This window comes from Filicampus tigris, chromosome 8 (assembly GCF_054856515.1).
Source record: "Filicampus tigris isolate MCC_2025a chromosome 8, RoL_Ftig_1.0, whole genome shotgun sequence".
Lineage (NCBI taxonomy): Eukaryota > Metazoa > Chordata > Actinopteri > Syngnathiformes > Syngnathidae > Filicampus > Filicampus tigris.
Window position 1 is genome coordinate 11978894 of NC_141224.1, and position 14209 is coordinate 11993102.

The 14209-nt window shown below is 41.6% G+C and overlaps 1 protein-coding gene across 1 annotated transcript; it reads right to left on the reverse strand.

The window, feature by feature from the left end:
- Window positions 1-1258: 1258 nt before the first annotated feature.
- Window positions 1259-14190, reverse strand: nradd (neurotrophin receptor associated death domain). Its single transcript, XM_086039368.1, has 6 exons — window positions 13800-14190; window positions 7082-7214; window positions 6611-6964; window positions 3995-4202; window positions 3750-3892; window positions 1259-3034 (listed from the first exon to the last, which is right to left on the reverse strand). Exons 1-6 carry the CDS (start codon window positions 13836-13838, stop codon window positions 2721-2723), a joined length of 1191 nt encoding a protein of 396 aa, XP_085895494.1. The 5' UTR covers window positions 13839-14190; the 3' UTR covers window positions 1259-2720.
- Between the last annotated feature and the right edge of the window lie 19 nt (window positions 14191-14209).

A 14209-nucleotide genomic window follows, 5' to 3' on the forward strand; every position in this document is an offset into this window, starting at 1 on the left:
AAAACTAATTCAGGTGGTAGACAAAGCCGCATGTAGTAGTTTCAGCTTTTTTATCCTCCTGGGCTTTTTACACAGACCCTTTGAAGAGTGATATCGCTTTAGCTACGCTTTCTAAGTGACATGTCATGTACGTGTGATGTGACATCAGCGTTTGGTGTGACGGGTTCATTAGGGGAAAAAGTATCAGCTTCAATAGGCAGTGTAAAAAAAAACTGACAGGAGTGTGCAAAACCTTTGCATTCAAGGGGACGTTTTCACAACGTACAAATTGGCCAGGTACCGGTTATTTGCAGTGACCGCCACCCCTCAAATGCACAGGTGACATCTATAGGTATGAATGACTGAAATTGAATCAACCAATTTCACGAATAAATGGCCGAATGAATGCACCAAATATTACAGGACTCAACGAGGTAAGGTCAGTGCCAGCGTTGAAAATATGTTGGACAGGATTGCTGCGTTTAAGTGCACACAGTTGTGGCAATATCCTGCCTTTGCTTTGTTCTGCGTGAAAGGGAACGGTGGATCAATGGATCACTGTGCAAAAGAAGCTTTTGAAGGCTCTCTAAAGAATATGAGTGAGTGAAGCGACAACGTTCAGACGTTGCCGTTAGGCCGTATTGAGTGTGTGTAACTAACGGTGTGTGACGCTGCCTGAGGTCATATGCAGCCACATTAGAAGAGAAAGGAAAAAGATCATTAACAGATTGGAGCTGTGAGAAGAAACTTTGCTCCACTCTATTTTCATGACGGCATTATTACTTCCCCGAAGGCTATTTGGATAGGAAATGTTCTGATGCACTTAAATCCCTTAATATGGGGCAGCGCGGTTCAAATACGTTTGGATTTAGACCAACCGACCCCTCCTCACGGTGTAATCCAGCAAGTCGGTGTAAGTGACAGAGAGTTCAGAATTGCAGACTGCAGGCCAATTCGACAATCACTTTCCCATTTCCAGGAAGGTCAGCAGAGCAAATGAAGGAGAAGAGGCTGTCCAAATGACAAAGAACGAACACTGAAATATTTAGCAGAGGCGCCAAGAAGCTCGAAAGGCTATCCGTGAAGCCTGCAATTAAAACTACGTGATTCAGATTTACTGGGCCAGTTGAATCATCGGCAGGTATATTTATAGTACTTGTACATTGGAAAACTGCACATCTTTACAAGAGCTCATGCAACAAAGGAAAGAAATGATCAAATTCATAAAACGTAGATTAAGCGAGAGCTAGATCAATAAAACAAAATTATTCTGTTTTATTACAAATTATTTATTCATTGAATGACACAAAACAAAAGGCACAGTAAGATGAAATATATATATATATATGTATAAAAAACAAAAAAACAGCAAAAAAAAAAAAAAAAAAACCAAAACACCATACATGACCGGCATTAGAAAAATGAACTAAACCATCTGAGGACATCACATAGTGTTGCACACACAAATGTCTTAAGAGTAGGGCGGGAGGATTCAAACTTGAAATGTTAGTAAAATAAATACAGAAAGCAAAAAGTGAAGATGTTCATTCGTAATGTAATCCCTTTCGTCAGTTCTCATGTGAACCTCGCTGCGTGCTACCGCGAGAAACTTTTAGGATATTTACAATCAAAGCGAGGAAGAGCTCAAAGTAGCGTTACTATCATCCATTAAACTGCCTCATTCTCGATGTTTGCTCTTTTTGAAGAAATACCAACAAGGAACAAAACAATAAAACATGTCACACACATCGATAAGGACATTTTAAGTGTTTTATGTCAACAATGATCTCCTTTATGCATGCAATCTAGTTTTCAGTCTTAACTATTGTCACATGTTCTCTCAAGACTCCTTTGTGAGACATTCTAATCAAAAACTATGAATCTCTTCGTGGGCATGTATGACTTAAAAATGGCCTCCTGTGTTGGACTTAGACGTGGAATGGGAAAAAATGCACACTTTCTAGAATATTACAAATGAATGAATAGTCCACATTGACAGTACCGATTGTAGATAGATACACTGTGTGGCCTGTGGATGTTATTATAGGTGATAACGAAAGAAAATAGCTCATAGACTACTGGACTGATTTATTAGTATTATGCTGATGAAGGCACTTGTGGAGATCCTTCCCAAACATATTTTTTCAAGAATATGCGCTATGCAGTCCCAATAGTTGAAAAAGCCATTCTGATTAATAGGAAATATGAGTTAAGCAGCACAATCCAGCCATTTTTAGCCGTCTCAAGGGGCGGCCATTTTGTCACTTCTGTCGACTGAAAATGACATCACAGAACCTCAGGGCTCACCTGTTTTCTGAAGCTGAGCTATGATTGGTCATCATGGCTCACCCGTTTTCTGAAGCTGAGCTACGATTGGTCGTTATCTGAGCCCTGAGGGTGTGTGATGTCATTTTCAGTCAACAGAAGTGACAAAATGGCCACCCCCATAGATGGCTAAAAACGGGTGGATTTTGTTGCTTAAGTCACATTCCACAAACGCCATATTAATCAGAATGCTGTGTTTCAACTAGTGGACCTACAAAGAACATATTCTTGAAAAATATATGTTTGGGTTGACTTCCGCTTTAAGTAAAATGACACTTTGTGGATATAATACTTTTTTTTCTGTTGATTAGAAAGACTCCTAAGTTTTCATGATGACCAAACAACCACTGGAATGCTCCATAGTCGTAGTGGTGCAAGCGGGCCTGTGTGTGTGTTGGTCGGGGGCGGGCACTGCGTCACACTACCGAGACGCCCTGCGCGGGGCAATTGAGAGCCGAGACCACGTCGGGCCTCTCGATGCGAGCCAGCGCCGTGCACAGCAGTCCCAGAGTGGAGCCTTCTTTCAGAGCCCAGTTGGAGAGCAGCGTGTGCGCGGGGGCCTCGCCGCGCCCAAACAGGTCCAGCTGTTCGGTTTCGTAGCCCAGTGCCTGGCCCAGCTGCCGCCAGCCGCGGCCTGCTCCTTCCTGCAGGAGGCGCTCCACCTCTTCCTGTCTGTGGGGCGCCAGGTTGATATACAGGCGGGTGTCCTGCTTGCTGTCCCTCTTTGTACCTGTGGGGGGTGGAGGGGGTAGATGAGACATGAAGAGCTTACTCGAATGACTCTAATTTGTTCCACTGGAGCCTGCAGACCCAGACATGATTTATTGTGGCCACAACACAGCAATGTTTTGACATTTTTTAAACCTAATTTTGACAGTTTCAATTAGGGGTGTATTCACTTTTATTGCTAACAGTTTAGGCAAGGCATTTAAAACACATTGAAAGACATTTAAAAGCAAAACAGAAATTAAAAGTAGTTTACTCTAATTACTAAAAGAATATACAGTGCAAGGACATGATTTTGGGAATACTCATTTAAAGGTGTTTACACTTGGGGCTAACTTCAGTTCTGTTGGCATCTTATTTCATTTGCATGCAACATAACAGCTAATTGCTGTTGCGTCATGTTTGCTTATATATATATATATATATATATATATATATATATATATATATATATATATATATATATATATATATATATATATATATATATATATACGGGTAAATTCTGATTGTTTGGCATTGCATTCAAGTTTATTTTAATAAATACAGACATTTTGAAAGTCTGTCATGACATCACAGTGTTTCAGTATTGTAAACAGGCTGTTACAAGTTTTTCCCAAGCATTTTTAGCGGGTAAAAGTTGGACTTATGCTTAAAAAAAAAAAGTTGTTTTGAACAACCCTCACTATAATTGTGTACTTGTTGGTGGCTTACCACACCTTTGCAAGGCTGATTGTCTTGCAGGCTCTGCGAGTCAAGAAAAACTCCGCTGTCACTTTGCAGCTTCTCTCCCTCTGGAGACGCTCCCAACTCGGCCGCGCGCGCCTTGGACAGGGCCTTCTTCTGTTTACACGATCTCCAGCTGCGACAAGCAGAGAAAACAATGTCAGGAAAACTATCCGGTTCTCTAGAATCCTTCGTATGCCCATATAAGGACACGGGCCCGTCACTGAGGAGGACTTACCACTTGTAAGCCACGTAGACGAGCAGGCCCAGGACCACCGCGGCCAGCACGGACACGTAGATCAGGATGTTGTTGCTGCCTTTCTCACCCTGCGGAGTGAACTTGGGGGTTCCCGGGGCAAAACTTTCTCCGCCTGGTGTCACGTCCTCCACACCGGACCTACTCGGAGCATCGCGGGACCCATCAGAGAGAATGTGCAGCTTTTTATCTAGCGAGAGAAGTGCAAATATTGCATCGGCAGATAAAGACTTGTGAAATGTGTCGATAGAGGCCTTCTCTGCTGGCCTAAACACAATCTGAAGCATTGGCCTACATTCCAACCTAAATTATAATATGTCAGAATAGTGCTGGCTGATATAACTACAAGTATACATCACACCTTGACAAATGAGTTTAATTATTTCCGTGACTACGCTTAAAACTGAAAAAAAAAAAAAAAAACACAACGCATCTTTCTCCAGTAAAATGACTGAAAATACATCCATTTCAGCCCCTCAAAAAACAACTTGAAAAATATTTGTAACTTGCTTCGATACAAAAAATTGCATGCTGCAGTACTGTAGTATTTTACTTTATGAAAAATAATATCGTAATAACATAATGAAATAAAACTTGAAGACATAATGGAATAAAACTAGAAGAATTAAACACTTTGTGTATCACGATTCTTGCTTCGATGCTCATTAATGACCTCCTTCTGGTGTGTGTGCCTTGGCCACCAGGAGGCAGTATAATACAGATGCACATAATACGTAAAGAAGAATTTCACAACTGCGTGATTCAGTAAGCTGCTGTAATATTAGTCATTTTTTTCATAAAGGATAAAGAATGTATGCTTTTGAGTATTATTGTCTCGTAAGTTGGGTCACTATGTCAAGATGTTAACAGTCGGGCTGTTTCAAATTCGTCCTCACTGGAGCACTGCACTGGCTCCCAACGACGTCACCAACTTTATGTCTTCTGATTGGTTAGTCAGAGTAAAACTAATTACAGGCAAATTTCAAAAGGCAAAACTCATCTGGAGCAATCTGTATACATGACTAAATTTAACAATTAGCATCCATGGTGAGTAAGATGTATTTTATTTAAATGTTTTATGTTTTCTCAAGTTATTGGACAAGTATGGTATTGATTCTGAACTATACAGGGTAATCTGTTAAGTCTCTACTTAAGGCCCAGGTACCGAATGCACAACCCGCCACTGACTGATTTTATCAGGCGTTGAGCTCCTCTGAGGTTTAAAAGCTTCCATTCCCCCTTTTTCGCAGCCTCTGTCTCCCTCCTGTGGTTTGACTATTTTAAGCTCAAACAGCAACAGCTACTTTGGTGACCCCTCGTAGGTCAAAGAGTCACGACACGTGTACCTGATGACCTTACTCCCACAGAGCCGGCCAGTGTAGTAATTTGGAAACCAGGAGACGAGCCACTGGGCTCGTCTCCAATTTGGCCCTTGGAGCAGTTAACCTCCAAGAGCTTAACTATAGTGCTCTTTGATTCTAGTGCTGCTTCCTGGTTGGGAAGTTCTGCAGTTCTGGTGAGGTGTGGATTCAGATGTTGACCACATGTCCATGTTTTTCCTCTGAAGCCCTCCCACTACTTTCAGATTCTTTTTATCTCTCAGAGGCCATTTATGTGACACTTGTTTCGAATGATCGAAACTGTCATTTTGGCCACTCCTTCAAACGACATCAGCGCTCTGGAACGTACATGTGAAAACTGTTTTCCAAGTGGAAGTTTTCGAAAAACACATCATTACTATTTCCTATTGAAAACGGTCATCTGTGAAAATGGAGGACACACATGTTGGTAACAATAGGGGACCACAGCCCAGAGTAAAAAAAAAACATTTTGGACAAATGAATTGAAATTGTATTGTTTGCTACGGCACACTAATGAGGTAGCTAGACGAAAAGCTAGCTCGCTAGCTAGCTAGCTAGATAACTGGCTAGATAGCATGCTAGGTAAACAGGTGGCTAGATGGCTAGCTAGCTAGATGGATGGATGGATGGATGGATGGATGGATGGATGGATGGATGGATGGTTGGATGGATGGATGGATGGATAGATAGATAGATAGATAGATAGATAGATAGATAGATAGATGGATAGATAGATAGATAGATAGATAGATAGATAGATAGATAGATAGATAGATAGATAGATAGATAGATAGATAGATAGATAGATAAATAGATAGATAGATAGATAGATAGATAGATATAGATAGATAGCAGTCTGTTTACAATGTAACAGCATTAAGAGAAATTCTCCAATCAAATTTAAAATATATATTTTTTTAAAAACATTTGGAAAATCAATTGATAGATTGCTAATAGTTGATGTTTAGTTTCTGCCCATAGTTGCCCATTCATATTTACAATGGAAACAAATGAAAAAAAGCCTGGCATGTTTTACCTCTATGTTTAACTAAATGGTAAATTACTTTCTCTCTGGTTTGCCATAATGTCCAATTATCGTATTTCTGCAGCTACATGGGGGACGGAAGTGTAGCGCTTGCTTTTTCTCTAAGGTCATTGTGGTGTAAACACGCTTTCAGTTTTTCTTCAAAGTGTGCTGCCTTCTAGTCCCTCCGTCTACATTTTCATCACAACTCACCCATGCAGAGTGTGTCCGAGTTGGCCATGCAGGCCCGAATCTCCACCTCACTGTCCGTGCACTGGGTGCAGCTCTGGCACGGTTTGGTGTTAGCATGCTCTTCAGAGAAGGTTCCTGGGCCACAGAGCCGGCACTGCGTGTCCCCTTTGGGACCACACTCCTGCACCGCCCCCTCGCCACGCTTGCATTTGGAGCAAGGCGCGCACAGGCCATATGCTCGGAAGTAGAAGAAGCCGCTGTCGCATTCGCATTGTGTGTCTTCAATGGCGGAGCACGCAGCCAATGTGGGGACGCCGTACGGGCACTGCGAACATGGGAGGCAATGGCCGAGGTCTTCAGAGGAAGAGAAAGTTCCTGGGGGGAAGATGACACCGACAGCGTTAGTCTGACATGTGCCTCTTGCACAGACAAAGTCAGCAATTCGACAGTTCTACTGTATTAGTGGGGTAACACTAGAATATAATTGGTTACCCTGTGGGCATGGTGTGCATTTGGTATCTTCTTTTCCACACTCCACCGCCACTCCAAAGCCCGCGGGACACACACTGCAACACTCGCCGGATTCGGCGAACTGTCCGCTGGTGCAAGCATCACCAAAGATAACCTGAAGAAAAAATGAATGATTAGTGGTTTCAAGGAGGTTATGGTGTAGCCTCACTCTTTTACATTTAACAAGTACAACAAAGTGTCAGTTTAACAATTTCAAATCTAATTGCAAGACCTTTGTGAAATTTAAAGTAAGAGAATTTATTGATTGATTGTATTTGATTGATTAATTGAATTGATTTATTGATCAGCAAAATGCACTCGTGTTTAGCCATCTCTGGGGGCGGCCATTTTGTCTTATTGCGACTGAAAATGACATCACAACTGCTGAAACGACCAATTGACCTGTTTTCTGAATCTGAGCTAACTGTTGTGAGCAGTTGTGATGTCATTTTCAGTCGCAATAAGACAAAATGGCCGCCTCCGGAGATGGCTAAATACGAGTGCATTTTGCTGCTTAACTTATATTCCACAAACGCAAAATCAATCAGAATGCCGTGTTGCAACTAGTGGGCCCGCTGGGAACATATTCTTGAACAAAAAATGTCTGGGTTGACCTCCGCTTTAAGTATCAGTGGCTGAAACTGGCATCCTTAACGAGTACCCGATACCTTATAATAAGGCCGGTATGGTCTCAGTCCCGATAGCTGATATCGGTACTTGTCCATCCCTATTAAAAAGTATATCAATAGAAATCAATGATAACTGGCATGTGGTCTTAGAAATTACGGTTTAATCTTAATGAAGACCCATTTTTGTTTGGTCATCATTTTTTATCTTCATATGCTCTTTTTTTTGGCCTTGCACCACATGTGGGAAATGACACACCCATGAGCAATAAAAAAAAAAAAAAAAAAAGACTGGGCAGTGGGTGACTGAAATGGGGTCTTTCCCATCCCCCCCCAACCCCCCTTTTAATCTTTCCATCTGCCACAGTTTGGCCCCATTAAAGTGCTCGGAGCCCTTATCTACAAGTGGGTAATGGAGAAGCCCAGCGTGAGTTATGACATGAGGGATAGATCAGACATTCCTAACAGATTGTGCAGTTGGGTTTGGCGCCTGACAGCAGAGGCTGGCTTTAATCAGATGGCTTTGGAGCACTGCGAAGAATAAGAGGGGGAGCGAGGGAAAAGGAGGAAGGAAGAAGAGCTTCGACACCTCCGGCTCACGGCGAACGAATGACAATGGCTGGACTTTGTGTGGTTTCTCCGGAGAAAGGCGTGGGCGGTGGGGGAGGCATATCAAGGGGACACGACCGGCCTGGGGCGAGGGTGTCGGTTGCAAGCGGCTGCCCAGCATGCGAGTGTCTGTCTGGGGGAGAGCGAGACCTTTGAAGTCCCCAAGAGCCCTGCAGGTGTGTGGATGAGACTCACTATTTCACTACTCCCCTTCTGCAGGCATCTTAAACATGCACACATTTAAAGGCAGATTGGCCCGCCGTGCCCCGGAGGGGGTCTGACGAGAGCAAACAGATGTCTAACAACTAACCTAAAGGGAGAAAAGTAACAGCCAAACAACCCGCTGACGTCTTTCTTTGTTTCTGAAGTCTGAAGACCCGCCAAACAACGTGCGTGAACTTGCAACACCTCCAACCGAAAGCCCCTTTTTCAAGTACACGCTGTGATCCCAAAAGGCTCCAAGCTGATATGACTGAGGAAAACGTTCAGAATTGGGGGTTTGCCTGGATCCAAAAACAACAGCCGGGCTGAGTGCGGGCCTTACAGAGGAGCCTGCCTGATGATATCTGAGCACCGGCCAGCCACAAAAACCAGATCAGACGTATTAGGGCGTGTGGGCGGCGGCATCCGGCACAAAGCAGTAAGATGTTTGGATTTGCCGGACCGGGACCGCGTTTGGAGCACAGAAAACCGAATGAAATCCTCTTCAATTTTGACTTTGATCAATATTTGGAGATGGCGGCGTCTGACAACGTTTTATATCGCCTAAGTGAGTTTGGGCCGGCCTGAAAGCCAGAATCAGGCCGGAGTTGCCAAAAAGGCCTGGCGGTGCCCATGCGAGTGCACAATGAAATCAGGCGTCCATCCACAGTGGAAGCACTCATCTGTGCGGCAGACTGGTGACTAAGCCATTATCCACTTTATGAATGGAATCACGGCTAATGTTTACCAGCAGGATTTTCCAACCATGGGATAAGCAGAACACTTGTTAATGTGCAGACGACACATTATGGGCAATTTCAAGTTGGGCAGAATTAAAAATGCAATGCAGATGTTTGGTGTTTTGTTATTATGACAAGTTTGAATTGGGGCGGGGGGGACTTTTTTATTTCACTAGTAGTTCTTTAGGTGTAGACCAAGCCAATTGTGCTGTTTTATGTACTTTACTTCATATTCAATCAGAATAGTGATCGTGAGCAGATTTTGTTTTGTCTTGAATTGCTAGCATTAACCATTTTAAAGTGGAAATCAACCCAAACACATTTTTTTCAAGAATATGTTCCCAGCAGGCTCACTAATTGAAACACGGCATTCTGATTAATATTGTGTTTGTGGAATATAAGTTAAGCAGCAAAATCCACCCCTTTTTAGCCATCTCAGGGGGCGGCCATTTTGTCACTTCTGTGGACTGAAAATGACATCACAACTGCTCAGGGCCAACGTAACGATCACGGCTCAGCTTCAGAAAACAGGTCAGCCGTGATTGGTTGTTACCTGACCACTGAGCAGTCGTGATGTCATTTTCAGTCGACAGAACTGACAGAACTTGTGGATTAATTTTTATTCCACAAACGCAATTATCAGAATGCCTTGTTTCAACTAGTGGTTGCGTAGAACATATTCTTGAAAAAATTATGTTTGGGTTGACTTCCTCTTTAAGCAACAGATATTTGAACACAAACGGAAAAGCAACCACATGAAGAATATTTTGAATATTCACAGGCGTATGTTCTTTATCTTCTGTGAAAAACAACTACAGCATCTTACAGAGTTCATGTTGACATGCGTCCGGCAAAAGACATTTTGGTGCCCATTTAATTTTTTTTCATTGATGGGGGAGTCTTAGTAGTGCTGTGGATGCCCCCACGCCCCCCCCCCCCCCCGACTCCTCTTTACTCCCTGCATTGAATACAGAGTCAATTGCAAATTCACATATGACAATAAAGATATAAATTGTAGGCAGAACTTTGGACTGTTTTACAATATTTTATTCTGTAATATTTTGTAATTATATAGCAGATAAAAAATTCAGCAATTTCCGTAAAATGTACTATACATTACTCTATTGTTATATTGACTGTCTACATGTGTTGCTGCATTGTTTGTGTTCAAGTTGCTTGAAGCTTTGTAACACTGCCACACGGATGCTGTTTGTTAGCCCATCTATGGTGTTTCCCAATATGTCTTCGCATTAAGCTAGCAGACTTAAAGCCAAAGTTATGTGGTTGCTTCAAACGTGTCATTATCTTTGTATTATGTTTAGTTTGACAGTAAAATTCACAATGAGAGTTCAGTCTTTTTCTTGAGGATTTTTTTCACTATCTGCCACTTGGAACTTATTGTGAAGTGATGAATATGTACATTACATCATGCCCGGAAATCATGAATCATCAGTCATCAGTCAGGCAACACCCTCTTCATTTGTCAAATTCCTTTTTTTTTGCGCCTTATTATTTATTTTTCCATTTTTATCGCAGAATCCTACGCCTGAAGAAATTAAAACCCTTTAAAATCCTCCCGCCTCCAACGTCACACTCTGTCCGTTCTGGAAGGCCAACCACCAATTTGTTCATATTTATAATGAATCAGTTCCAGAGGTTAACTGCCGCCATCATAAATCCTTTTTCACGGCGAATGGATTGTGTTGGACCTTTGTGTGTACCTTCAAGAGAAATGAGTTTTTCCATCCCTCCAAGTTGACAATCCTTTCCTAAAAAAGATCCAAATCAAGCGCTGAACAGCTATTAAATGTCCCGCTGTGACTTTGTGTGCACATTTCAAGGAGGCTTTAAGTGGCTGTGCACGCACTCAAGCACACTGACGCTTATCTGCTGCCTTTAGGGCGACAGAGTCAGATTTGAAAAAGAAGCGAATCGGGGCCGCGGTTGCTTTTTTTTCCATTAGCTTATGAAAAAGTTGCAATTTGAAGGGAGTCCCCACTGGGAATAGACGGACCACCGAGGAGCGGGGCCTACAATGTGGGGGCTCTCTACTGCACGGCTGCCGGAGTCGCTCAGTCAACACACACACACACACATGCTCACACGCAGACTTCATCCAAGCTTACTGAAACATTTTCTGTGTGCTTTGAAGTGAGTCAAAGCTTTCTTTTTAAGCACATGTGACGGCCTCTGGAGTTAATTTAATCTGCGTGAAAATAAACACACAAAAGGATGCACTCACACTTGCCTTCACGTGAGCACACTGACCTGTGAACTCCACCATCACGCCGCGGCCACAAGACAGGCCCTCTTTCAGCACGGAAAGCATGTCTAGGCTTGGGAAGGGGTTTTAAGGTTGGGGGGTGTAAAGTTGCCGAGCCCCCCTTCATGCTGATTACTGTCATTAGTTTATACAAGGGAGCACGAGGAACAAATAAAGTCAATCAAACAGAACAACTCATCATCTTGCATGAAAGAGTGGTTAAGTGCTTGAAATTTACAATCCCTCCCCACCCCTCGTGAGGAATTCTGCTTAATGAAAATGCTGTGATAACACACTAACCTAACTAACTAACCATACCCCCCTGCACACTTTATACGGGCCACAATGTGGGAGAAAATAAGGATAATTGCACTACTCCGGATATCCAGACCCCAGCGATGCTGAGAGTGAGGCCACATTTTCACAGCGAGATGCCCAAAGTAACAAGAAGAGGTCTCCGTCATAAGCGCGGTATGTTTACAACACCTTGTTTGTAATTGAAAATGGTTTGGAAGTTTGTTTACATGACCACAGTGCTTCTGCAGTGTAAAGGGAGAGAGATTTGAAAGTTACTCCTTGTATCCTCTTTATGGTCTAATGCAGGGTGGGCAAAGTATGGCCTGGGGGCGAAATATGGATGTATGCCCCATTCTGCAATCCGGTGGCACAATGACCATTTATATTATTGACAAATTTTTGCATTCATTTAGCTGTGTTTAATTCATTTAAATGTATTTATCCTATCTATTTAAAGTAATTATTTCATTGAATGTTGATTTATTGTTAATAATGAAATCAAAATATTAGTCAACTAAATTTTACACTTACACACACATACAAATAAATAATTATTAATAATAATAACAATAATATATTTTTTTTTTAAATCAAACGGCATTATGTCATGTTATGTGGCTTTAATTTTTGGATTATAATTTCGATTTTTTGAATGTACGGTTCACTTGCATTTATCTTCTAAGATCAATATATTTTCATGTAGAACTGTTTGCTTACAAATATTTACTTCGGTGTAACATTGTATTTAACTTTTATAAGCAATACATTTTAATGGAATCATTAGTTCACTACTTTTTTCATTTTCCGTAGTGTTGATGTTTGAAGTGTTTATGACTTGCAAGAATATTAAATATACTTGCTAACAATTATTTGAGGAGGTAGCCTACTTGGTGTAAAACGTTGTAAAACATGATACGAGTTCCAACTGAATTCCCACATAAGTGATAATAATAAGCATTTAAAATGTATTTTTTTGTCTGGATATACCCCTTGAGATGAAGGGGTAAATTTTAAATGAACAAGATGTATGTATTTTTTTTTTTAGCTTTGCCATGTTGTGTGTTTTGTTTTGTTTTTTCAGTAATGTAGACTGTTTGTCCCTGAGTCTGTAAATAAAGCTGGTTTTGATATATTAAAAATACTAGTTTGCGAGCATTCGCATATGCTGCTTTACAAAGTGGCATCGCCAACTACTGGCCTGACAGGCACACAACAGTCATTTCCAGTAAAAATCTTTCCAAACAAAAAGTTGCCCCTAAGAAGGCAATACACCCTGTTCTTAAAACAATTGTTCCCATAATTATATATCAACCATATACATATATCGCTTTGATGTGATTAAAGTGTTTTCACTGCGGAGCATATCCAGACAAGACAACAAGCCCCAGGCGCTTTTAGATGGCAGATGTCTGTGACTGTAGGCCTCAGTTATACACTATAATTGATTCCATAACAATAGTAACACATGATGGCACGTGACAACGTCACTTATCCGTTATAAATCATTCTTGTGACTTTAATGAGTATAACGAATTTACAAGCTGCTATATTTTAGCTGCTAGCAATTATCATGGCTGAGGCTGGAAAATAAAGTGTCATGTGGCGTTCTTGTTTTTCACAGATGAATACATTTAACCCATGCAAAAATGAGAGCGAGAGAGAAAAAGTTTTCCAGTATGAAAAGTCCCCAGCAGGCGCGTGTGGTGCGTGTGCGTGTGTGTGCTTGCAGGAAGTGTGCCACAAAGGACTGAGAAACTTTAAATACCATGCAGTTAACAGTGGCGGGTTTTGTCACTTCATGTAAAAAAAAAAAAACAATTTGAATTAAACTTTGAGTTACTTATTTTTGCTGTATTATTACCAACTATCAACATTATAACAAAAATGTTTAATTAGCTGTTTAAGATAGAGGGAAAAAAACAAAGTATTGCTGTCAATGACTATTGTAATGACTTTTTGCTTACTTTGAGTAGAATAACCCCGCAGATGAAAAGTGGTGCCATCCTTTTGGACTTTTCGTATGATGAACGATGGAGGGGGGAAAAAAAGTCAGAACCAGCAGAATCTCATCCAAAAATCTGTCAAAAAGGACGTAAACTTGTCAAGAAAAAAACCCCACGTACGTTGTGCTTGGGAAAGCCCAATAATTCGCTCATAGTCCAACAAAACTCGCGTCTTGTCTTTTCAGACAGACAGTGATGCGTTTAAAGTCCCTCGGTCATTTCTGCGCACCGTCCGTTTTCAGGCGATTGGCACAAAGTTTCTTTTGTTTCAGATCGCAGGATGTGGCAGCCGTGTTTGTGTGTGAGCGTTCTTTGCTGTTGCTCCACAGCACAGGCGAGAAAAGCTGCTGCGAGCTCCGCTTAAACATTTT